This window comes from Penicillium canescens (assembly GCF_028828765.1).
Source record: "Penicillium canescens strain IBT 15451 chromosome Unknown utg000011l_segment0_segment0, whole genome shotgun sequence".
Taxonomy (NCBI): domain Eukaryota; kingdom Fungi; phylum Ascomycota; class Eurotiomycetes; order Eurotiales; family Aspergillaceae; genus Penicillium; species Penicillium canescens.
Window position 1 is genome coordinate 526,785 of NW_026703973.1, and position 23,388 is coordinate 550,172.

A 23,388-nucleotide genomic window follows, 5' to 3' on the forward strand; every position below is an offset into this window, starting at 1 on the left:
GGGCCGCGAAAAAGCAGAATTGCGGGATCTGATGTGTATGTTTTGAGTCTAGCTATTGCAATGAAACCATCTCTATGCAATAAATGCGCAAGAATGTAGAGAGTCAATAGTATATAATGTTGTGTCGTCACTATGCCTAATGGGGTTTAGCGGCGAGTTCCGGGCATCGTGGCCTGAAGTGGCTTTGTATACAGCTCCACCTTGGTATTTACACCCTCTTTTCTTCCCCAACTCTCTTCACCGACATCTCTCTTTCAATTTTCTACAAACACCATGGCCCAAATCCGTGGCACCGCGGGCTACAACCTCGGCCACCAAAACCCGTTCGGCGGGCCCGGTAGCGCAGATGCCACCAACGACCCTAGTCCGCTCGACGCCATTCGCGAGCAGACAAGCAAGATTGAAGACTGGCTGGACACGATGGCCGACCCAGTGAAGCCGTACGTCTCAACCGCACTCCCTCGACTCACTCGACTTGAAGTATCCGATTTTTCGCGTCGTGGCTCGAGTCGCGAGAAAGCTCAAAACAAGGGATCCCGAGACATGCACTGACACCGTGTTCTTTTTCTCAGGTACCTTCCTGCCATCGGCCGATTCCTGATTGTTGTCACCTTCATCGAGGACTCGCTGCGCATTCTGACACAATGGAACGACCAGCTCCTCTACCTCCGTGACTTCCGGAAGAGTAAGAACCCTCTGCTCGAACCCTCATTCTGCACGCCTCAAGCCGAGGTCCACATGCGCCATCTAGATTGTGTCTAACGCGATGTTTGCGCTGGTTATAGTTCCCTGGGGTATCACACACACGTTCCTGATCGTCAACGTTATCGCCATGGCTGTTTGCTCGTCCCTCGTCATCGCCCGCAAGCGCACCGAGTACGCCGTGGCTGGTCTGCTGGCTGTTGTTATTACGCAGGGTCTTGGATACGGTCTCATCTTCGACTTGAACTTCTTCCTCCGCAACTTAAGTGTTGTTGGTGGTTTGCTTATGGTCCTGTCCGACTCGTGGGTGCGCAAGAAGTTCGTTCCCGCAGGTTTGCCTCAGCTCGACGAGAAGGATCGCAAGATGTACGTTCAGTTCGCTGGTCGTGTGCTTCTGATCTTCCTGTTCATTGGCTTTGTATTCTCCGGCGAGTGGAGCTTCTGGCGCGTTATTGTCAGTCTGTTCGGTCTCGTTGCTTGCGTCATGGTCATTGTTGGCTTCAAGGCCAAGTGGAGTGCTATCATTCTTGTTGTTCTCTTGAGTCTGTTCAACGTTTTCGTTAACAACTTCTGGACTGTATGTTTCCCTCCAATATTTGCTTGCTTGGTTACTGACAATTCCCAGCTGCACGCCCACCACCCTCACAAGGACTTTGCCAAGTACGACTTCTTCCAGATCCTGTCGATTGTGTATGTATTCCCAATCCCGAGCCAAGTCCAATTCTAACGAATTTCCAGTGGTGGTCTGCTCCTCCTGGTCAACATGGGCCCCGGCCAATTGAGCATGGACGAGAAGAAGAAGGTCTATTAGAGTAGAGGGAGCCGAACACTTTCCCTTTTCTCTATATAACTTACGGAACTCGACAAGCCAACAATCGAAATGAAGGGTCAACAGAATAACGGGCGACACAGCTCTGCGGGCTCCGAGCATCTACAGTCTCCCTCGAACCCTTGATCAGTTGAGGCTTCGTGTCCGTGATAGGCGTTTCTTGCATTTGGGATTTTTCAGGAGCCGATGAACTCAAATCATCGTGCTCTGTCTGTTTTTGTTTCATTTTGAATTTTGCCTCACGGTCTGCTCGAGATCAAAAAGACATGATATGATTGTCTGCCTGCATACGATGTTTTGCATTTTAATTGCATTTATCACGAACGACAAGTTGAATGGAAGATTTATCCGAGTTTAATGCACTTTGATACATGATAACACTCATCTTGAGTACAAAACGAGGTTAAAACGGCTTGAAAATGTCGAAGCCTGACAATAAGATTATCCCGGGAAATTATATAGGCGACATGAGTGTATACCCTAAGATCTACCTCTTCTTCACCATCAACAAAACTCCCTCCCTCTTCCCCTTAACAACCATCTCCTCAGGAACTCCAACCTCCTTCAAACACCTCTCGGCCTCCCTCATCAACCTAACAACATCCCCCTCTCATAACGCCCATCCTCGCCCACACTGCCACACTCCCAAGGCAAAGGCAACCCAACATACAACCCCCTAACAAGCTGATTCCCCTCCCCAATAAACAGCTCAAGCTCCCGCTCCCAGATAGCAGCCATAGCACCCCGTATCCCCTCAGCATTAGGCATACCATCAGCCAGCCTCTCAACATTCATCGCCCAAATCGCTACCGTGCCCCCCACCCGAGGCATAGCAAACCACTGAGCAGCCGTAGCGGCAGTGACCAAAATAGCCTCCTGCCCTGCTGAAGGCGATGGGGATCAATATATCGGGGAAATGGATATAAATAAATATGAAGGATGGCTCTAGGGTTGACTCTAGTGCTCGGATTCAGGGTTGGGTGGATGTGTTCGAGTAATTATGAGAGGGACTTGGTGAATTGGGAAGGAATGTAGAGTTAAAGACTGTAAAAAGAGTACTAGATTACTAGGAAGATGAAATGAAAGCGGGATGAATGTTTCTCAAGGTTTCTTAGGTAGCTTTTGTGGATGGCAAGTTTGTATACGGACCTATCATATTATGATCCTTACCAAGCGCATCAGCAATTGGACAAACTATATCAGCATACAGCGTGTTTATTGATACAGAACCCTAGCGCGAGAGACTGCAGCTTGTCAAGCCATGTCTAAGTTGATTACCAACGGAGATAAACAGGGACAACACCCAACATCAACAGTGTAACGAAAAAGGAGAAAAAACATCAATTGGTGGAACGCTATGTACTGGCAACCCAAACGACGGGAGGGAGTGATTATGGTACAAGGGAAAGGGAAAAAAAATATCTAGGGAAGGGAATGTAGACAAATCGAAAAGCGAAGTCCGAAAGGCGGAGAAAACAAAAAGATAAGGAAAGAATGTGGCAGAAGGATAGGTAGAGAGGATGCTGTCGTGGGAACTGGCCCGCATTTTGGTCTTGTGCAGTTGCGTTGTCCTTTTTTTTTGTACTGGACCGGCCAGGTACGTGTCCAGGTTGAATCTGGGTCTTGACAGCAGAGGGCGTGTAGAATGTAAGAGATCAATGTTACCACACAGTAAGGCGGTGTGGATGTAAGGAACCACAGATAGGAAGAAGAAAATCAAATGCTCGCTGGTGGTGATGCTTCAAACGCCGGGTAGCTAAGAACGGTAGGGGAAGCTAAAATAGATATGCGGTTTTTGAGAATGTTGTGTGGTCGGATGGTAGAATGTAAGAAGCGATTAGATGTCCATGCTCCAGCGCCAGGGACGGACAGGTTGTAACGAGCCCAGACCGACTTCATCGCGGTTATCTTCGTTGATCTCCAGATGCAGTAGGTGGATATTTTTGTTATCCTTGTGCATTGTTGAAAGCGTTTTGGAGATCTGCGGACGGTAGACCTTGTCATAATCATCCGTGGCTTTCGATTGTGGCCGTGATCTTGGGGTATCAGGGTACTTCCAATCCATACTAGGAGATCGATCATCGGTGTTTGTAGAGAACATAGAGTCTGATCGAGAGTGTAATGTCGGGTCGAAATCATCATTGTCGACACGGAGTCGAGTTAAAGATGGGTGGCGTGGTAATTGCTGTTCTGTGGTATCAGACGACCCATCACCGGGCTTGTTGCTGGTCTCTTCCTTGGTCACGTTCTTCGCGGCCTCGGAACACTGCTCGTCAGCCGCTCCGCTAATACTATCACGAGCCGGCACATTAAAGCTTTCTTTTCCGGCCATGACTCGGGCACTTGGCGGTGGCTGTAGCATCCATCTTGTTTCAGCCCGGCTGCATGGTCCACTAACAATGGGTGGATGGAGATCATTCACGGGAGGCACACGCGCGATGTAGTACTTCGAAGTTTCGTTCGGGTCCGCACGGCCACGACCAGAGAACCCAATGGACGAGCCTCGCACTTCCTGGCCCCAAAGCGGTTCATCTTCTCGCTGGTATCGCATAGATTTCCACTTCTCGCCGAGCGGGTGCATCAAACCACCACTCTTGTCCTTCTTCAGCTGCGAGCTCTGGTCCGTATGCCAGCTATCGGTGCGGTGGTTATTGTTTCGAAGACCACCTCGGCGAGCTGGAGGCCCAGGGCCCAAGGAGATCTCTTCTCGCCAGCCTACATTGGTGCTGAAAGGGGTCGGTTGCGGGAACGGCCGGGGTTGGTCGGTGACGATCTCGGTGCATTTCTCCCTCTCGCGCTGTGCTCGGATGGCCTCCTTCTTACGTTTTCGACGGTCGACACCCTCGGCGCAGGGGGTACAGGTAGCGTAGTAGAAGACAGCGGACTGGGCGCCCCGATAGAGCCACATGGCCGACGCGGGGGCGGGGATTCAGAATAGAATTGATTCTTGGCTTATAGGGTAAACAGACATTCACGACGGGCTGTCAGCCCGGGAGAACTGCTGGATTTGACCCGGTATTCGCTCGTTGTGTTGCAGTGATACTATCGGACACATGAGGGCTGAATGGAGCGGATAGGGGGAAAGCCGCGGAAAGGGAGAGAGGAATTGGAGATCGCCCAGCGATCCCTGAATGAAAAGGTAAGAAATAATTCAAGAGAGAGAGAGAGAGTAGGGGGAGGGGGTAAGAAAGGAAGACGAAACGCAATTAGGAGGTTTGAGGGGGTCGGTTCTTTCTGCCTGGTGTTTCGCCTTTAGTCTCCCGAGTAGCCAACGCTGCTTGCAGCCCAACCTATGCATATGTGCTGACCGCTCTACTTTCTAAGTTAACTTACTACTAAGTATGGACATGTACAGTAATTTAACTAGCACCAGCTCATATGTACACCTCACATTGCCACCGGAACTGCCCTATTATGTGCCGGGGCACAGGGGCATGCGATCGGGGACGCCAGGAGGGGCCCTAGATCTGAATGCTGACCTGCATTGTGATACGAATGCCCAGAGTACGTCCAGGGTAAATTACTTCTCTTTCGCGTTAATTTTTATCATATAACCCCCTGTCCCAAGCCTTGGCGTCTTGCCGCGTGGAGTACAGACGGGATGTAGCCGCAAACGTCTAATCTCCTGAAAAGGAGAGATAGAGAGAAAAAAGATAGAGTAGAAAGATAGAAAGGTAGTGTTTATGCAAGCCCCTAGATGCAATGTAAGAGGACATTCTTCCTCGAAGAACGTAGGGGTTTTGGCCCCAACCTCCCGCCTCATACTTGGTGAATGGAGTACAATCCGACCCCTGTTGCCAATCTCTGTGCTCTGTGCTCTGTGCTCTGACCCCCGCAAGGCTCATTTGACCAATGCGAGAATGCCGAGCTCATAGAAAACTCATTCGAAGCCCTGATGCATGTTGGATTGCATCATTGCATGGTGTAGCAAAACCGCAGCTCGCAGATCGCCAGAGCGATCAGAGAAAACAATTCAAACGGCGGATCGACATTCAACACCAGCGTACAAGCGCGTAAAAGAGTCACACCCACAGTGGACGTGCATGGCATGCCAAGGGTCTCTCGCAATACCGGCAACCTCCAGGTCCGAGTCATTGCCTCGCTGGATCATTATATCGCATGCAAATGGTTTCCCTCCCAGAACGCCCGAAAATCGACAGTCGAAAATATCTTCGTGTAGCGACTGCTCATGCATTCTTTGTGTCCCTGATTACCTCACCCTTCACCTTAGTCCAGTCAATATCACTGTCGATTTTCTCGTCGACTTCACCGCAGATTACCACATTATCTCCGCGGATCAAGTAGAGGCCGTGCTCAATTTGAGATGAGGGCTCGTCATCGTCTGGGGTACGGATGATGCGTTCAATGGTGTTGGAGAGGACAAGGTTGGTCAGTTGGTCAGTTGACAGCAGTGTCCCGAGGAGTGTACGGCCGTCCACTGTGAGAATGAGGACTTGTTCTGTTTGCGCGGGTTAGCTGTGGAACTCATAGGCTAAGTGGCTTGTAGACTCACTATTGATGTAGTGGCTGAGGGACATGGTGGGCGGTTAGAAAGTGCAGAGGATATCAGCTTTAGGGTCGGTTGGATTTAATATGCACTGCTTGGTCGTGTATCGATCCTTGTGTCAAGCTCGATTGTGCTCCTGCCGCTGGACCTGGGGGGTCTGTGTTGCGTGGGTGAAGAGAAGCCGTCGTTCACTTCACGTTGTCCGTTACTTCGCGCAAAAAGCGTTCGGCCGATATTAAAGGTTTGAAATTGATCGTGTTGTTCTGGAGAAAAGATAAGATCGACTCGGGGAGGTCGCGGAGGTTTGTTGGAGGGGAGTCAAGCTGTCAAAGCTGTATTCAAAGTCGGCGCCACTTCAATGCGAAATGAGGGCAAAGGCTTAACGGGAATCAAGTTGTAAAGTGGAGTTCGCGTGAACAATAAGATAGTAAGGAGGATGACACGACTTGCGCAACGGATAGGACTAGTTGGACTTGGACTTGGTAGTTTTCCATTGACATCTCCGATTCGATCACGTGCAGGAAGCTTAGCTTGGACTCAGATAGGAAGACTGCTCTACTCCGTGATATATTGCTCACCTAAACAAGTAGAAAGAGGCTGCTACAACGATGTGGTTTACATGAAGCTATAAGAAAAATGTATGTGTAGCAATTCACTATGTGTGCACGATATCGCCCGCAATTTCCCATGCACTCGAATCAGCCTCTCAAAGCAGCCAAATCCAATGGCACACTGCTGCCTCTTCCAGCACGGTATCTGCGGTCTCCGCCAACAAAAGGCCGTGGCTTGGGCAGCAAACCATCGCCTTGGAACTTAAATCGAGTATCTTCTATTCGGACTGCGCCATGTGTTGAGGGACTACGAGAGCTTGGCGCAGGGGATGATCCACCATTGGTAAGTGTGTAAGCACTGGGATCCAGGGTAGCAAATGGTTCATGAGAGGGAGGGTGAGAGGTAACGGGAGATGGGGCTGAAGGAGGACCACTGGGAGGCGGTGGTGGTGGAGCTCCTGGAGCAGATGATGGAGGTGGCGGAGGAGGCGCTGAAGGTGATTGATGTCCCAGGGCGGAGCGGGCAGCCTGCGCGGCAATTGATGGGGGTGCTGATGGAGGAGGAGGTGGTGGAGGTGTTGATCTAGATGGTGCCGGCGGAGGGGGAGGGGCCCGACTCGCGGGGGCTGCTGGAGGAGGTGGCGGGGCACCGGACGGTTTCCTCGACGCAGGTGGAGGAGGAACCTTGCCTGGTGGTGGGGGAGGAGCGCGCGGAGGTGGCACTTCTGGAGCTTTTGCAGCTGGTGCAGATACCGTAGATGAAGGTCTTGAAGAAGGTCTCGGGGGAGGCTTTTTCAAGCCGGCAACCAAAGGATTGACCGGCGGTGCGGGTGGTGACTCCGTGGATGGTGGAGGGGGTGGTGGCCTAGCCCCAGGAGGTCTGGGTGCTGATGGAGGTTTAGGTGCCGGGGCAGCAGGCGGCCGTCGCGCTTCGCCATCAGACATGTATGGCGATTCTCGATTGGCACCTGTATCAACACCTCCACGACTCCGTAGTTTGGGCATTCCACCTGCAAATAAACCTCCCAGTTGAGCTGCAGGTGCACCAGCCCCATCACCTCCTCCGGATACTCCTTCACTGTTGCTTCGCAATCGATTCGCGGTTTGGCCAGAGGGAACAGGTGGTGCAAGACCAGCCGGGGGTCTCATGCCAGGAACGGGAGGCGCGCCCGCAGGAGGAGGAGCTGCAGAACCTCCTCCTGTCTTGCCTAGTACAGGCGCTGATCGATCATTGGTGACTGCCTTCTTCAGCCTCGCGCCTTTGTGAATATCAGACAATAGTGCGCCCTGTTGACAATCAGTCAGTCTCTCTGGGCAACAAGAGTCTAATGGCTATATAGCTTGAGCTTCCCATTGACTTACGCGATCTTTAGTAACCCCTTTTGGCGGTCTATTTGGGAGGTTTCCTGGAGGGGGCGGCGGGGGACCGCCAAAACCTCCCGGCGGCGGCGGCGGGGGAGGAGGCGGTGGTGGTGGCATGATAGGGAGGAGCAGTGAGAGTATCAGATGGGAGAGATAAGTTCGAGAAAATCAAGATGTAAGGATGGGCAACTTGAGCAGAAAAAACAGTTGTTAGGCAGAGAAGTTAGAAGACGTCAGGGTGTACGGGGAAGTGGACAGCGCCGGGGCGAAAGTCTCCGCTTAGAACATCTCCCATCGAAAATCACCTACCAACACCCACTCGCCGCCATGAAAAGAGTCGCCTTAACAGCCCAAAGGGGCGCCCGGCCAAAGGTCTCGATCTGTCAATTGTGTCAATTCTCGACTTCTGTCCGTCGCGGTCTCACTCTCGAGCGACCAACTCCCGAAAGTCGATCCCAGGCCTCCGATCTCCGCCTACAGGAGTCGAAGCGCAGTAGCCGGTTGACTTTGAACTCTCCCTTACTCAATGCGCGCCGATATGCTTCCGCTTCAGCCCAGACGAACCCAAAGGTGGCAATTAAAGAGATCGCGCAGGATGCATCTGCCGTGCACAAATCGGACGCCGTGCCTGCCAACGAGGTAGTGTTAGAATTGCTACAAAGATGCCAGCGAGTTGCCGAATCCCTGGTCTCGCCATCGTATCAAAGCGAGGGGCCATCAACCGGCAAGGGCAATGCGATCTCTTCCCTACTGGACCTGGAGGAGAAGCAAAACGCCGCAAAGAGCAAAGGTCAGGCACAGTCCTCACAACAGCCTGACCCACAACTCGCAGAGTCGCTCTCACAGATCGCCAATGCACTTCTGAAGGATGAGAAGGTCTTCATTTCACCCGAAGCCCTGGAGTGCTACACCGAGACACAGACCCTCCTACGCCGGGCCGAGCACTTCCCGGAGATCTTCCACCTCTACGCCAACAAACCCGTACCAGAGGAGAAAAGCTCCCCAGTGAAGTTCATCAAAGCCAACCCGAAGAGCGTCAACAGCGCCATACCCGCCGAGCTAGCCAACAAGGCCCTGGAAGTTGCCATCGCGCAGAAAAACCTGTCGCTAGTATTAGCCATCATCGACAACACCTTCTGCGCACCGGCCTTCCACCGCGCAAAGGTCTTCAAAAAAGCAGGTGTCCCACTGGCCGGTCTGGCTGCTGCCCCTGCTGCATGCTACGCCGTGGCATCGTGGGCAGCCACATTCCAAAACACAATGGATCCAAATGTCGCGACTGGAATCGCGTTCGCTGCGACGCTTGCTTATGTCGGTGGTACTTCGTCCATGGGTATCTTGGCCATTACCACGGCTAATGATCAGATGGAGCGTGTTGTATGGATCCCTGGTATCCCTCTGCGTCAACGGTGGTTGCGTGAGGAGGAACGCGCTGCTATGGATAGAGTTGCTGTTGCGTGGGGTTTCAAGGACCCTTATATGCGTGGTGAAGAGGTCGGTGAGGAGTGGGAGAGTCTGCGTGAGTTTATTGGTATGCGAGGCATGATTCTGGATAAGACGGAACTCATGCAGGGTATGGAGTGATTGGATTACCTTTATGTACCATAGAACCATCTATTTTTATGTAACTAGCAATGTAATGTACAACATTGAATCTACAAGACACAACTATTGTCTTTTTCGCTCTATGATATCATCCCGCCATTGTGATTGCCGCTGCGAGCACTCTTATGCATGTTAGCAGGAAGAGTACCGGAATGAGGCGAATCCACGTTTACATTTACACTAGACAATTTACGATATCAAATATTGAGACCAAGTATGAGCTTCATATTTTTTTTTTCAGTCGTGAGGCCAAGACTTAAACCCAGTTCTCAATCTAACTATAAACTCCAGCGCAGCGAAGCGACAGAGCATCTAGTAGACGCGGTGGGGAGGAGACATGGAAGCCTTGATGACAAGGCTGCCAACGTTCTGCCAGCCCTTCTTGAGGAGGGAGACAAGGTAGTTGATGGCGAGCATCAGGTTGGCAACAATGGCCTCCTTCTCCATATCGACGTTGCCGATGGCAACACCGAGACACAGGACCTTCTTAAGCTGGAACTTGATGGTGGACTTGACGTCGGTGACCTTGGCGGCCATGTCCTCAGCGTGGGAGACGGGGGTGGGGAACTTGCCAGCTGTAGACGTAGTCAGTATGCGAACATTTTGGATCATTGGTAGGACGAATCGCAGAAAAACATACCCTTGGAGAGACCGGGACCGAGCAGACGGGGAATCTGCTTGATCAGACCCTCGGAAGCGAGGAAAGCATCGTACTTGCGAGCGAGCTTCTTGATGAGCTTCTTGTTCTTGTTGAGCTTCTTCAGGTCGTCAACGGACATGGCATCGAGACCGTGGTGCTTGGCACGATCGAGATCGTGCTGGTCACCAAGAATACTGTAAATCGCTGTTAGCTTCGTTGTTCGATTATGTTTGCTCCGCTATGCCGATATCCGTCGCTTCCGGATTCATGGATGCAAAGATTTTCGATTCGCGGGGTCGGGAAAACGCACCAGATGGCCATCTGAGGACGGGGGACAGTAGGCAGCTTGATGGTACCAGAGAAACGCTTGTCACGCTGGGGGTCGTAGTTCTTCAGACCGATCTGGAGCTCAACGGTCTCGGTGAAGTTACGCTTCTTCTCATTGAGAGAGTAGTTGAGAAGGTTCTCGACATTCTGGCGCACTCCGGCTGTAAGAGACAAGAGCAGTTAGTGGCAAGGTCAAGTAGATTGTAGCAGAGATTCAAACATACCGACTGTGATCTTCGACATGATTGCTACAGTCTTCCAAAAGAAGTTGAAATTCTTATGGTATGGCTCTGCGCTGAATGCTTAAGAAAAGAAATTGTCGAGGGCCGTGAATTTCTCCGCTTGTGGGTGTGGGCTGGCGCTAAACTGGATAAGGCTTAGCGGTGCCCTAAATTTTCCCCTGAGTCAGCTCTACCCTCAGGCAACAAGGCATCAGTCTCCTTCGTAACCATGAGTATAATTTTCTACATCAGACAGTTCAGCAGAGAAATTGTCAGTAACCCTTCCTAGTTAAATCAATTAGATATTCACTGATTACATGCAGTGTACAGCTCTCAATCTATTCATCCATCCGGAGATCAACGTCTAGTACCATCGCCGTGTATGGTGACGAATCCATCACTGACTCTTCCCTCGCCTCAAATCCCACTTGCTCATAGAACAGTCGTGCACTAGTGGCTGCTTGACTGGTCTGAAGGATGATGCTAGCATTCCACGCTCCCAGGCTCTTGGCTTCATCCCGTACATGACCAACGGCGGCTTCTACCAACTGCTGACCGTGACCCTTTCGTCGAGCATGAGGCAAGACAAACATCCCCGCAATGAGATAAACAACATGAGCACCTGAATAATCACGTGGCTGCTGGACCTGATGGGATACGTCTTTTGCTTTAGTGAAAAGATCCCAAGTTTGAGATATTGCATCGCCATCTTGTCTAGAACACATTTCCGGTCCGAGGAGAGTGACTGTGCCCACCCATTCAGTCTGAGGCGCATTTTGAAAGCCCTTGTCTGCTGAGTGGTCACCCTCAGTAGTATCTGGACGTATAGTTTTGCTTGATATCTTATCATCACCGCCAACGACGGAGACGAACGTCTTGGCAACAGGGTTCTGGATTCTAGATCGCCATATATCCAAAGTGAACTGTGATTCTCGTTCAAATGTGGAAGAAAAGGAGTTTGGATCTGACAAAAGACCTTGGAGTCGGAGGTTCTTGTAATGGTTGGCTATGTCATCGAGATCAGCCGGTGTAGAAAAGGCTTTTGGGAGAAGTATGACTTCTGGTGGAAGATGCGAGGAAGACATTGTGCAACTTTTTAATTCGGGTACAGAGAACGCAATATGGACTTCACAAATAGATGTGCGATATTTTCATGTCTTTAACACACGAAATGAGTAACTTTGAAAGTATTAGTGCGGGGTGACTCATGGTTCAATGGTGTGGCTGCGACAGGGAGCTTACTACAAATACGAAAGAGACATAACGCAATTAGTTTTCATGCGGAGACCGCTACTAGTAACCATTACTCATGATCCTCAAATTGTAGCCTTGAAACGTGCATCAGGCCACTCCGAAATAACTATGACAATCCACCTATGCGGGCACAGACGGCGTCAAAGTCAAGTCTAGATCCTGCCAATCCCAAATCCGATTCAACTGCTCGATATCCCCATTTAAAGTATTGTCTTATCGCAAGTACGCCTACTCAAATAGAACGAGCACATTGGACCCGCAGACATGGCTGCCTATATCAAAAGGTACTATTGATTACAATGGCTTAGACTATCTTGCCTTGGCAATCTGGTCGGTGGAGCCGAAGGTGTTTAGATTGGCCGAGCTTGACCTCCAAGCTGATGCACTGGTCCAAAGCGGGCATCAGAAGCCTGATCTTGTTCATGGTGACAAATAAAGGAAGCGCTTGCATAGCCACAAAATTATGGATCTGGCATGGAAAACCGCCACAATTAGACAGGTGACAAGATTGATTCACAATGAAATAAATGATCAGTTGTCATCAAGATCATCCCATCTGTTGTCTCTGGGCCCTGCCAGTGAAGTTCTGGATTATAATCTTGCTGTCGGGGATACACATGCCATCCATTTGGAATACGAGGGTCAACGCCTTCAAGAACATTCAGTCCTGGCAGTTTGGCGACTTTTTCGCACGCCAGTTGCTCAATTTGGGCATCAACATCCAGATCAGAGTTGTAGTCGAGATAAGGAGCACCAGGATGCATGGGTTGTCCGCGCCCGTAAATCCGGAGAGTCTCAAGGATAGGCGGGATAAGATCAATCTTGAGGATTTTGAGTCAACGCGGCCCCGCAGCTCGTCTGCCCATAGCTCGTCATATTCCTCCTGCTCGACCTCGCCGATCCCTGCATCATAATCAGGTTGATATTCCTCATCATAGAGTTCCTGCCGAGGTGTATAGCCCTCCATATCCAGGTTCAGTTCTTCCAGGGTCTGCCCATACATTCAAAGGGACTTGAATATCGGAGTCACGCATGACATGGGTATATAATCCTGGGGCATACAACGACCCCCACCAGTGTTAGTAAAACTTTTCAGAGACTTGGCAGATTCAATTAACGGCAAAGATCCCAAGTTATCATCGCAGACCGTGTAAAGCTAATCTTGCTGTAGTTGGCGGAGCGAGGAGGAGGCGGTATTCCGGCTTCATTGCTCCACGTTGCCAGCTTGAAAGCTACCGATTCAAGGGCTGGTAGTTTACGAACCATGTCGAGCCGATGAAAATATTCCTCTTCCATATACTCGTTGTGTATGTGAAGGTAATCGTGAGGGCGGAAGCTAATGTTTCGAACATAAATTTTGGCGGTAAATGATGCGGATAAGTGAGCTGGTTGTCCTGCCTTTTGACCCACCATTTTGCTAGGTGAATAAAACATCTGTAGACTCGGAGCTATTACCGAGTATCGGTGTAGTTGCGTGCATTGAAGAAATTGGGATTTCATCTGTAAGGATGTGCTAAGACCAGAAAGGGTTGTGGGTGATAAAGAACCGCTGCGGACCGCCCCGCATTCCGTTGGCGATACGTGCGTATTTCACAAGGTTAGCTCTAAACTACAGTATTACTCTTTAGTTTAAACGTGTTTAACTTTTTGATATGTGCATTATGTTATCCTAGCTATGCTACTTAGTGTTTAAGATAATATTGTTCGGAAATAATAAGCGCCGGACCCAAGATCTAGATCAAGCCAAGGTCATACCGCACATCAACACAAGCAACAAACAGCTGAAGACCATTAAATCGAATGATATCACTCAAGAAGTGACCAACTGGACACACAAATATATGCAGATTCTCAGATTCGTCATGCACATTTGACCTACACCTAGCATGGAAGCAATATATATCCATACCAAACACCGAGGTACTTGGTAACCGCTCATCTGACACCCAAACAGTCAAGCTTCAGCCAAGCGGGTAAGTGACGCAAAACGCAATACAATAGGCCAAAGAATATATGAAGAAGCCCGAACAAACCTAGGTGAAATGAGCTTGTCAGAATGTTGGGGCGGATGATCGTGGCGCTTAAGCGTGACCGTCAGCCTCAGATGACTGCGGTTCATTTTAAGACCTGCAAATCCCCATTTCCCATTCCATAACTGTGAACTGATATTCTTCTTATTACCAGGTTTCTTGATTTGTGTTGATTTGACTTAGACCGGCAGGTGTATGTACAGTATACTCCTCCTCCCTACGGGACGCTTGTATGACTCTTGCCGTGACCAGCCTTCTCCTCTACACCCTACACCCCGTGACACAACACGACCTGTCTAAATATTGTGCGAACTCTGTGCTCTCGTTTATCGAGCCTCCATCTTTTTCAGCGTTTCGCATGCTGTGATTTTTCTCCATCATGGCCGAAACTGTGTATTCGTGCGATCCTACAGCGCCCCTGGACTACTACTCCAGTCTGGACGGTGGGGGTCCACTGGTGGATAAATTCAAAGACATCGATGACAAGATCCAGTTTATTACTGCTATGCGCCGACTTGAGGATCCACTGACGGGGAATTTCGTGTTGGATTTTGGGAATGAAGATGCCTGGTGTGCGAGTGATTTGAATACGGAGGAGTTCAAATTATTGCTTGGCAAGCCGGTATGCTTTTGATTTGGATCTGCACCCCCTGTGAATATATGAACAGGAGCTGATGATTTACTTGACAGAGAGCCAAGTGTTTTGGTACACGGTGGATGTAAGAGCTATTGTTATTTTCCCGAGAATGAGTGCTGTCGGGACTGACTGCTACAGTAATATCTGGGCACCAGAGGAACAGAAGGAAACCATTAAGGTGAGAGGCTAAGTATCTATTTTGTGATCAGACCGAGCTAAATTATTCAGGCTATTACTACACACTACGGAGTATCAGAACGACTACAGGGGATGATGTGTACAGAGCCAGTGCGGCCGACACCACCACCGGTAACGCCATCACCAAAGAAGAGATTCTCACAATCGCGAGACTTCGAGTCCTCAATTCATGAGATTGACGACCCCGAGAATGCGCTTAAGAATATCTCCGACCATGACCAAGCGCATGAGTCTGCATCATTCAAAAACTTGACTTTCGCACAGGTCACCGACCAGATCTGGCATTTTTCGTCTGTGGATCATGGTCCGCGATGTGAGTTGGTTCCCCAGATGGGTCGAGATGCATGCTAAACAGGGTTAGACACTTGCATCGGTTATAATACGTTATTTGTGATTCCCAAGATTCCAATGCCGAATGGCAAGGGTCTTCCAGATGGGAAGAGGCTTTGGACTTGGTTAATCCAATGCGATGATGGTAGTGCTTTGCGGGATATAACGTGAAGCAGAGTAGGCGCTGACTTGGCCAGGCACGATCGTTTCGATTCAAGAGAACCCGTTCCCAAGACCGGACGTGATGCCCTTGATAGAGCAAACCAAGCCCGTTCTTGATATCGTGCGCCGAAACGTCCGATTTATCTTTGCCGGCGTGTCAAGACAGCACTTAGCCATGTCGGAAAGCGAGTCGCTAATCACAATCCGGGTACGACATTTCAACGACCTCGGTCCCGACCAAGCCAATATCAAGCAGGAGGACGGACCGAGTTTGCTCTTTTATTATATCTTCGACGACTGGGTATCAAGTTACGGTCTGATTGCGAAGCGGGAGCACAAATACGGCGTTGCGCTCGAGGAACTGGTAAGTAGCGGACCTGAGTAAATGTCGGATGTAGCTGACTCTGTGCAGAGAGGCCAGATGCTTGAACGCCCGATCGTGGACCTAGTTAACGAATTGCACTGGTTGGGTCGGCGACTCGCAGTTCTCAAACGGTTATACCAGAGCTACGAACTCATTATGCGACGCCTGCTGCAGCGACAACGTATGCTCCGCGACGAAGCTCGCTCTTTCCACCCCACCGCATTCCCGTATGGTGCCACCTTTGGTGATATGGAGTTTGTCGAATTGCGCCAGTCCAGTCTTGTGAGCAATACCGGGATACCCAGTACTACGGACAAATCAGTGGGGGTGCAGTTGAGCTCGACGGCCGTGGCGCGGTTCGAACGGTTGGTGGATCGTATTAATCTGTATTGTCTGAGCGAGATTGAGAGCTGTCTCAATGAGAAGGAGTCCATGACGTTCCTGGTGAGTATTCCCCGTTTCTCATATGTCCACATGTGGACCGCTGCTGACTCCACAGAACTTCAATTTGATCGCGCTCAAAGACTCGCAAGCCGTTGAGAAATTGACCCGAATCACTATCCTGCTGGCGAAAGCGACCATTTTGTTCCTACCCGTCAGCCTGATGAGTGCATATTTCTCGACGGAACTCAAGGGTGTGAAGGGTGGATACACCAAGACGGATTACTGGGCGAGTTTCGCGGTGATCTTTGTTGTATCCATTCTGCTGTTGACAGTTTTTGGATATGCCAGCGATACGGTGGAAGGCAGGACTATTTATCGGTCTATGGCGAAGACCTTCTTTCGGACCACACGCAGGAAGATGATGGGGACGGAAAGATGAGGATAAACAGTATGACGCGTGTCGTGGGCTGGAACCATGGCTCTTTCTGCCCAGACGGTGAGATAAGTTCTCGGCTTTGGGGCTTTTGGGCCTTGGGGCCTGGGAGCCTTGGAGCCTGGGGTATTTGACTTACGGGCCAACACCGTGTCCTTTTTGATACGCCCATTCTTAGGCACCTACTTTAGTACAGTTAGACAGAATAATAGCTTATTTCGAGGCTGTGTAGATAGGCAGTGATATTGTCTGATTCTCACTCTTTTTATACTCCCCTGACGTGCTCCCACCTCACAAGGCAGTCAGATTGGGTGACAAAGCCTTCCGCGTATTTTGTAAAACAAAAAAACACAATTCCCCCTTAGTCCTTAGTCTCTTAGTCTTAGTCTCTTTGACACTTGACTCTCACTCTTGATTCTTCCCCTATCTCTTCCCCATCCACCTTATACCTTTTTCTGCCGGTAAGTAACTCGGTGGCTCGTGCCCGCCCCCCTGACCCTCTGACCGACAAGTCCACAACACGTTTTCCAACCCCTCCGCTTTTCCCTTTCAACCATATCCCTTGATATCTGACCTCAACCCAGACGTCCTTCCACAAATATGGGTATCACTTTCTCGCGGCTGTTTGACAGACTATGGGGTCGCAAGGAGATGCGAATCCTGATGGTCGGTCTTGATGCCGCCGGTAAGACCACCATCCTCTACAAGCTCAAACTTGGTGAAATCGTCACCACCATCCCCACGATCGGTCAGTCCACCCCTCCACCCGCGCGCTGGGTTCGCATATCCACCCCCGACATTGGAAACTGATTTGGTGCAGGCTTCAACGTCGAGACCGTCGAATACAAGAACATTCAGTTCACCGTGTGGGATGTCGGTGGTCAGGACAAGATTCGTCCTCTGTGGCGCCACTACTTCCAGAACACCCAGGGTATCATCTTCGTGGTCGACAGCAACGATCGGGATCGTATTGTCGAGGCCCGTGAGGAGTTGCAACGCATGTTGAACGAGGACGAGCTCCGCGACGCTCTCCTCCTGGTCTTCGCCAACAAGCAGGATCTGCCCGTGAGCACCCCCGATTGATTCCCAAATCGATACATCAGACTGATTCCCCGCTTTTTTAGAACGCCATGAGCCCCGCCGAGATCACGCAGCAGCTTGGTCTCCAGAGCCTTACCCGCCGCTCCTGGGTGAGTGACCCATTGTCCCCTATCGCCCTATGGCGACCATCGCTAACCCGTCTAGTTCATCCAATCTACTTGCGCTACCACTGGTGACGGTCTGTACGAGGGTCTCGAATGGCTCGCCGATGCGCTCCGCAAATCCGGACGTGATTAAGCTATAATGCGAACGAGAATCGGGGATGTAGTGAGGAAGACAGAAATCTGCAAATGATGATGACAATGGGGAGTTCTTTGCGAGGCCATGACGTTCTTCGTAGGGGGTGTTCTGCTGGCTTGTTCTCTTCAATGGCCTTTTTCCTCCTATGCTATTAGCCTCATTTGTTTTTCCAAAAATTGCTCTCTGTTTTACTTGGTCCAGAGATCTGTACAAGTATGGTAAACCGAATATCGAGGCAATGGCAAATTAGTTCTCCATTTTTAGAAACAACTATATGCGTAACTCATTCTTGGCGTTCCCTGGACTTGTTGCAATTTATAGACAAACATTGACATTGTTAGTATATTGCTACAGAGTAGACTGCTATTACAGTGCCGGCTGTATTGTGTTGTTCCCCACTGACATCGTGGACAGGATACTGGGGTTGCACACTGGGCCGATTGCCTGGCCGACGACCGCCAACAAGCCCGCCAACATACGCCTCATCGCGTGCATCCTCCTTTCCCTTCAACACCCCCCCGATTCACGATCCTCCAGTTCTCAATCCCTATATTCATCCCAAGTAATCTCAGCTAATTGAGTGGTTCACCTTGTTCAAACCCACACTTCAATGTTGAAGTCCTGCCTGGCATCATGACCGTCCAGGCGAGGAGGCACTCAGCAGCCTACAAGTCCCCATCACCCTATAACGCCCGACAAGACACAGATATCGAAAAGCAGCCCACTCTCGGCCGCCACACATACCACCACCACCCGAGCGATGACTCCGACGACGAATCGCTAGACGACGACTCCAACGTCGCAGACTCGTACCCGCCGCCCGTCGTGACCGGCGCAGGTCTCCGTCGTGCCCAAGCAGGTGTCGGCTTTCGCGTGCCCCAGCGCATCATGCGATGGCTGTGCTTCGCTCTCTTCGCTGCGCTCGTCCTGTTCATCCTCACCCTCTTCCGCTTCACCCTGTCTGGCTCCGTGTCACAAGTCGCAGTGGAGCTGCCCAAGGTCGTGGCATCGAAGCCGCCACAATGGGAGAGCTTCCCTTTCCTGTCTCGCTATGAGGGTGGACTGTCATCGCTGGTCTCTCGCAAGGACAATGTCCCTGAGTACCCTGGTGATGGCTCTGAGGAGCTGGCCCTGCGGACGGACCAGAGCGACGAGCAGGAGGAAGAGGATGCCAACAAGGTGAACAAGAGAGATTTGAGACTTAGTATGCAGAGCTCTGTGTTCAATCCTTACCCTGATTACCAATCGCCGGAGTACGTACAAAAATACGGCGAGAAGCGGGAATGCTTCCTCGACAAGGAAAACACACTGCGGGTCCCGTCTGTCCAGAGCTACCCCGGTGTTCCAAAGGGCTTCCCGGAGCCAGCTATGGGCTCGAATACAATGTTGGGTATTCGGGATGACATGTGCTTTGACCGATTTGGTCGCCTGGGCCCTTACGGATTTGGATACGGAGCCAAGAAAGGTGGCTCTGGAGCCGGTTTGGAGGGCCATCGTGACGGTGCTGAGCGTGTGTGGGAAGACGTGCCCCCTGTTGACTTCCGGCCGGTGGATTGGGCTGGTGCGCAGAACCGCTGCCACGCAGCTAACCGCCACCGATTCAATGCGCTACCGGAGCCGCGTCTTGAGCGGTTCGTTTCCATGCCGGTAGGCGTTCCTAAAGTGAATATCCCCGAGCCTGAGGAGGATTCTCACACGGCGCCGCCCAAGACTGGAGCTGAGAAGTTGCCGCGCACTGCGGTGGTTATTCGCACTTGGCACGACTTTGATTACTCTGCTGAGGATATCATGTACCTGCGCTCTGTGATCTCGGAGCTCTCACTCAACTCTGGTGGCGAGTATACCGTACACTTCTTGGTTCATGTCAAGGATACCAACTTGCAGATCTGGTCGGACGATGAGATTTACCAGCGTGTGCTGCATGACTCCTTGCCTGAGGAGTTCCGTGGCATGGGAACCCTCTGGTCAGAGCCCCAGATGGCACTCATGTACCCCGGTCTGGAAGAAACCAATATGCGCGGTTTGCCAATTCACGGCGTCTACCGCAGCACCTACATGCCAATGCAATACTTCGCCTTCCAACACCCAGAGTACGACTACTTCTGGAACTGGGAGATGGATGCTCGCTACACCGGTCACTGGTACCACCTTTTCGACAAAGTCGGCGAGTGGGCTAAGAAGCAGCCACGCAAGGGTCTCTGGGAACGCAATGCCCGCTTCTATGTGCCCTCCGTACATGGCTCGTGGGACGATTTCCGCCAAATGGTCCGTGTACAGACCGAAATTGGCACCAACTCAAAGAACAACATTTGGAGTGCCATGAAAGAAGGATCCGATAAGGGCAGCCCTCTTCACCAGTCAGGCGACCGATCAATCTGGGGCCCCGAACGTCCCGACGAACGAGACATCTTCGAAGTCGAAGGCGAAGGTATCCCGCCTACAAGCATGGACAAGGACCAATACCAATGGGGCGTGGGCGAAGATGCCGACCTAGTCGTCTTCAACCCCCTCTACGATCCCGAAGGCACAACCTGGATCCTGCGCGATGATGTAACGGGTTACAACCGTGAAAAGGGCATGCCACCCCGTCGCACGGCAATCATTACCGCCTCACGTATCTCTCGCAAACTACTCACTACCATGCACCGCGAATGCTCTCTCAAGCGCCACAGCATGTTCTCAGAAATGTGGCCTGCCACAACGGCCCTCCACCACGGCTTCAAGGCCGTCTTCGTTCCGCACGCAGTGTATGTCGACCGCCGCTGGCCGACGCGCTACCTCGAGTCTGTGTTCAACGCCGGCCGGAACGGTGCTTCGGGCGGTGCCCGTACTTCCATCTTCGGTGATCGCGAACACAACTTCCGCGGCACGACATGGTTCTACTCCGCAGGATTCTCACCAAACCTCTGGCGCCGCTGGCTTGGACTGCGAGTTGACAATGATGGCGGAGAGCAGCAGGAGCTTGCAGGCGAGGGGCGGATGTGTCTCCCCCTATGCTATTGCACCCTGTAAAACAAGTAAATATGATCATTGATGACGGAGAGAAGGCCGAGGACCGATAATAGCCTCGCCTCCCTACCATACCCCAAGTTGCGTCTGGTTCCACACCACCCTACCCTAACTTGTATAATGCCCCCAACTCCCACTCCCACTCCCACTCCCACTCCCTCCCATCCCTCACAGCGACATATCGTCAGCCACGTTTTGATCTCTTCTTATATCCGATTTTGGTGCGAAAAAGGCGTTCCCTTTGCGGTTATACGGGCCTATCTGGCTCATGATGCATTTCCGATTTTGATTCACTAGAGTTGAAACTCCACATTGTTGTTGTTGTTGTTGTTGTTGTTGTTGTTGTTGTTGTTGTTGTTGTTGTTGTTGTTGTTGCTGTTACTGTCTTCCGGTTCTAGCAATTAGAGACTTCCTCTAGATTGTGATTGGTCTCATTTCTGCCTAGCACTAAGTTAGGTAGAATGCAAATTCCTCTCGTTTTTCTGTTTTTTGGTTAACGATCGATGGATTGGATGGGATTCGTTGATGGGCATCCTACGTTACTGCCTACTAGGACTTGATTTTTGGTTATAGATTGGATGGTCCTATGCACATAATTCATATTTTTGGTTTTGGGTTTGGTCTTGGTTTTTCGTAATTGTGTAGTCTGGATGATTTATTTTGATTTGATCACTTAGATGAATGATAGAAATGGTAGATGTCGCTAGCTAGCTCGTAATTGAATAGATCAGATGCGATATGACATGCAATGCAGTACTCCAGAACAGAACACCATACCCAAATAGCAATGCAGATAGAATGTAAAAGACAATAGAAAAGCAGACCCAACGTTCCCAACAAACCATTATCTCGATAAAGTCGGACAAGAAAACCTCACACTATGCCCACTCCTCTTATACTTCCCACTACCACCACCATTACCATTACCCCCAGAAACAGAAGAAACAACCGCACTAGCAGACCCCAAACTCTTCGAAACCCCCTTCCTATCCACACCCCCACCCCCACCTACATTAACGCGCGTAGTGGAAACCTCCTCAGAACAAGACCTCATAGACCCCAACGGACTCCTGGCCACAAACTCAGCCGGCGCAAAACAAATCGAACACTCATAAACGCCATCCTCATCAATCCCAAACTCAAGACATGTCCTACAAACCCGATGAGCACATTTAGTCAAGAGAACCTCCACAGCCTCGCCATCCCCAACGCACGTATAGCAGAAATGCGTTGGATACTTGATGCGTGGAGATGTCTGGACCATGCGGCGTTCGATTTCGCTGGCTAGTTCTTTTCCTTTCTCCACGCGTGCGCGGAGGAGGCGGACCCTTTTGCGGAGGGTTGCTAGGGTGTGGGGGTTGTAGGGGTTGTCGGCTTGGTTGGTGGTTGATTTGGTGACAGGCACTGGCACTGGCTTATGGAGGGTTGGAACAGGCTCTAGGAACATGACTGGTCGGAAACGTTGTGAGATGGGTCTGCTGGCCATGCATTGTTGTTCTAGGAGCCAGCGGCGTTTGATTTGGCGGTTTAGGAGGACTGTGTAGATTATGCTGAGGGCTTGCCAGGCGCGCCATTCGGATATTGGGTCGAGGGGGGTTGGGGCTGTGCCTCGAGTTTGTGATCGGGACATTGAGTAAATGTCAAGTATAAATCAGGTAAAAGTAGAAGTAGGATGAAGTTTAGTTCAAGTCGTTTGAAGAGGATTTCTGTAGTTGTGGCGAGTATGCGCAACGGGCTCACAACCCTAACTTGACTCCAGTGTGAATCACAATATCGCACCGACTGCACCGGTACCTGAAGCTCCTCTTTTATACATGCAGGGACTATGCAGGCACTCAGCCACAGCCGTCAAATCGAAAATATAGTTTCGGCCGAAGCACAGGTACGAGCCACATCCCCCGATCTATGTCATACCCCAGACTGAACGTATGTGAGTAAATTGAGTCTTCTTACTGGCTGGATTTCGGACCCTTGGCCACCTTAGCCGAGCGGAGTCTTCCGACCGATTCTGGCTGTCACTTATACTCCTATTCCGGCGAGCTGATCCATGGATTGCGGCTCGGTGACACCGGGTTTCCGCCACCTCGGATGAAGCCGAGGACTTATCGCATTTTTCTCGTTCCGTTTCTTCTTTCGGTTGTTTTTTTTTACCCCGTCTTTTCCTTTGGTTGGGAACTGCTCGGGAAATTTGGTTACCAGATTGCCACTTGGGGGAATATAGTGGACTAGCTGCATAAAAGCCTAATTATATGGGTGAAGAACTCGGGATCTCGGCTACAATCATGATCATGGATCTAGAAGGAGTTCGCTTAGATTGATGTTCCTAAGTTTTTTGCTTGTTACCGACTTCACATCTGGTTGCGGTCTAGACTGAGGTCCGTACCGCGGCTATGGATCTTCACGCCTCGGAGTGGATTATATGTCCGCTGTATACTTCTCATTTCTCATCAATTTGAAAACACTGCCAATTGACATATAATCATGCGCTCATTTGTTGTAAGG

General features: G+C 50.7%; 12 protein-coding genes across 12 annotated transcripts; 5 read left to right on the forward strand and 7 right to left on the reverse strand.

The window, feature by feature from the left end:
* Positions 1 to 273: 273 nt before the first annotated feature.
* N7446_012926 (protein ERV29) lies at positions 274 to 1,513 on the forward strand (the record flags this gene model as incomplete). The annotated part of the gene is made up of 5 exons (XM_058521668.1): positions 274 to 440; positions 573 to 685; positions 786 to 1,279; positions 1,328 to 1,392; positions 1,441 to 1,513. The coding sequence occupies 5 exons, from the start codon at positions 274 to 276 to the stop codon at positions 1,511 to 1,513; spliced, it is 912 nt and encodes a 303-aa protein (XP_058365145.1).
* A 1,855-nt stretch (positions 1,514 to 3,368) lies between these two features.
* N7446_012927 (uncharacterized protein) lies at positions 3,369 to 4,439 on the reverse strand (the record flags this gene model as incomplete). The annotated part of the gene is made up of 1 exon (XM_058521669.1): positions 3,369 to 4,439. The coding sequence occupies one exon, from the start codon at positions 4,437 to 4,439 to the stop codon at positions 3,369 to 3,371; it is 1,071 nt and encodes a 356-aa protein (XP_058365146.1).
* Positions 4,440 to 5,718: 1,279 nt separating this feature from the next.
* On the reverse strand, positions 5,719 to 6,069 carry N7446_012928 (U6 snRNA-associated Sm-like protein LSm8; the record flags this gene model as incomplete). Its single annotated transcript, XM_058521670.1, has 2 exons — positions 5,719 to 5,990; positions 6,045 to 6,069. The coding sequence occupies 2 exons, from the start codon at positions 6,067 to 6,069 to the stop codon at positions 5,719 to 5,721; spliced, it is 297 nt and encodes a 98-aa protein (XP_058365147.1).
* Positions 6,070 to 6,611: 542 nt separating this feature from the next.
* N7446_012929 (putative proline-rich, actin-associated protein Vrp1) lies at positions 6,612 to 8,180 on the reverse strand. The gene is made up of 2 exons (XM_058521671.1): positions 7,952 to 8,180; positions 6,612 to 7,876 (listed from the first exon to the last, which is right to left on the reverse strand). The coding sequence occupies exons 1-2, from the start codon at positions 8,066 to 8,068 to the stop codon at positions 6,737 to 6,739; spliced, it is 1,257 nt and encodes a 418-aa protein (XP_058365148.1). The 5' UTR covers positions 8,069 to 8,180; the 3' UTR covers positions 6,612 to 6,736.
* Positions 8,181 to 8,278: 98 nt separating this feature from the next.
* On the forward strand, positions 8,279 to 9,535 carry N7446_012930 (uncharacterized protein; the record flags this gene model as incomplete). The annotated part of the gene is made up of 1 exon (XM_058521672.1): positions 8,279 to 9,535. One exon carries the CDS (start codon positions 8,279 to 8,281, stop codon positions 9,533 to 9,535), a length of 1,257 nt encoding a protein of 418 aa, XP_058365149.1.
* Positions 9,536 to 9,868: 333 nt separating this feature from the next.
* N7446_012931 (60S ribosomal protein uL1) lies at positions 9,869 to 10,766 on the reverse strand (the record flags this gene model as incomplete). The annotated part of the gene is made up of 4 exons (XM_058521673.1): positions 9,869 to 10,131; positions 10,197 to 10,390; positions 10,507 to 10,684; positions 10,748 to 10,766. 4 exons carry the CDS (start codon positions 10,764 to 10,766, stop codon positions 9,869 to 9,871), a joined length of 654 nt encoding a protein of 217 aa, XP_058365150.1.
* A 316-nt stretch (positions 10,767 to 11,082) lies between these two features.
* N7446_012932 (GNAT family N-acetyltransferase) lies at positions 11,083 to 11,829 on the reverse strand (the record flags this gene model as incomplete). The annotated part of the gene is made up of 1 exon (XM_058521674.1): positions 11,083 to 11,829. One exon carries the CDS (start codon positions 11,827 to 11,829, stop codon positions 11,083 to 11,085), a length of 747 nt encoding a protein of 248 aa, XP_058365151.1.
* A 660-nt stretch (positions 11,830 to 12,489) lies between these two features.
* On the reverse strand, positions 12,490 to 13,001 carry N7446_012933 (uncharacterized protein; the record flags this gene model as incomplete). Its single annotated transcript, XM_058521675.1, has 2 exons — positions 12,490 to 12,819; positions 12,891 to 13,001. 2 exons carry the CDS (start codon positions 12,999 to 13,001, stop codon positions 12,490 to 12,492), a joined length of 441 nt encoding a protein of 146 aa, XP_058365152.1.
* Positions 13,002 to 14,407: 1,406 nt separating this feature from the next.
* On the forward strand, positions 14,408 to 16,542 carry N7446_012934 (uncharacterized protein; the record flags this gene model as incomplete). The annotated part of the gene is made up of 8 exons (XM_058521676.1): positions 14,408 to 14,650; positions 14,719 to 14,747; positions 14,804 to 14,843; positions 14,894 to 15,176; positions 15,225 to 15,338; positions 15,391 to 15,719; positions 15,768 to 16,163; positions 16,219 to 16,542. The coding sequence occupies 8 exons, from the start codon at positions 14,408 to 14,410 to the stop codon at positions 16,540 to 16,542; spliced, it is 1,758 nt and encodes a 585-aa protein (XP_058365153.1).
* Positions 16,543 to 17,136: 594 nt separating this feature from the next.
* arfA (putative ADP-ribosylation factor) lies at positions 17,137 to 17,874 on the forward strand (the record flags this gene model as incomplete). Its single annotated transcript, XM_058521677.1, has 4 exons — positions 17,137 to 17,284; positions 17,357 to 17,601; positions 17,661 to 17,726; positions 17,782 to 17,874. The coding sequence occupies 4 exons, from the start codon at positions 17,137 to 17,139 to the stop codon at positions 17,872 to 17,874; spliced, it is 552 nt and encodes a 183-aa protein (XP_058365154.1).
* Positions 17,875 to 18,510: 636 nt separating this feature from the next.
* Positions 18,511 to 20,889, forward strand: N7446_012936 (DUF3405 domain-containing protein; the record flags this gene model as incomplete). Its single annotated transcript, XM_058521678.1, has 1 exon — positions 18,511 to 20,889. One exon carries the CDS (start codon positions 18,511 to 18,513, stop codon positions 20,887 to 20,889), a length of 2,379 nt encoding a protein of 792 aa, XP_058365155.1.
* Positions 20,890 to 21,923: 1,034 nt separating this feature from the next.
* N7446_012937 (uncharacterized protein) lies at positions 21,924 to 22,516 on the reverse strand (the record flags this gene model as incomplete). Its single annotated transcript, XM_058521679.1, has 2 exons — positions 21,924 to 21,956; positions 22,046 to 22,516. 2 exons carry the CDS (start codon positions 22,514 to 22,516, stop codon positions 21,924 to 21,926), a joined length of 504 nt encoding a protein of 167 aa, XP_058365156.1.
* Between the last annotated feature and the right edge of the window lie 872 nt (positions 22,517 to 23,388).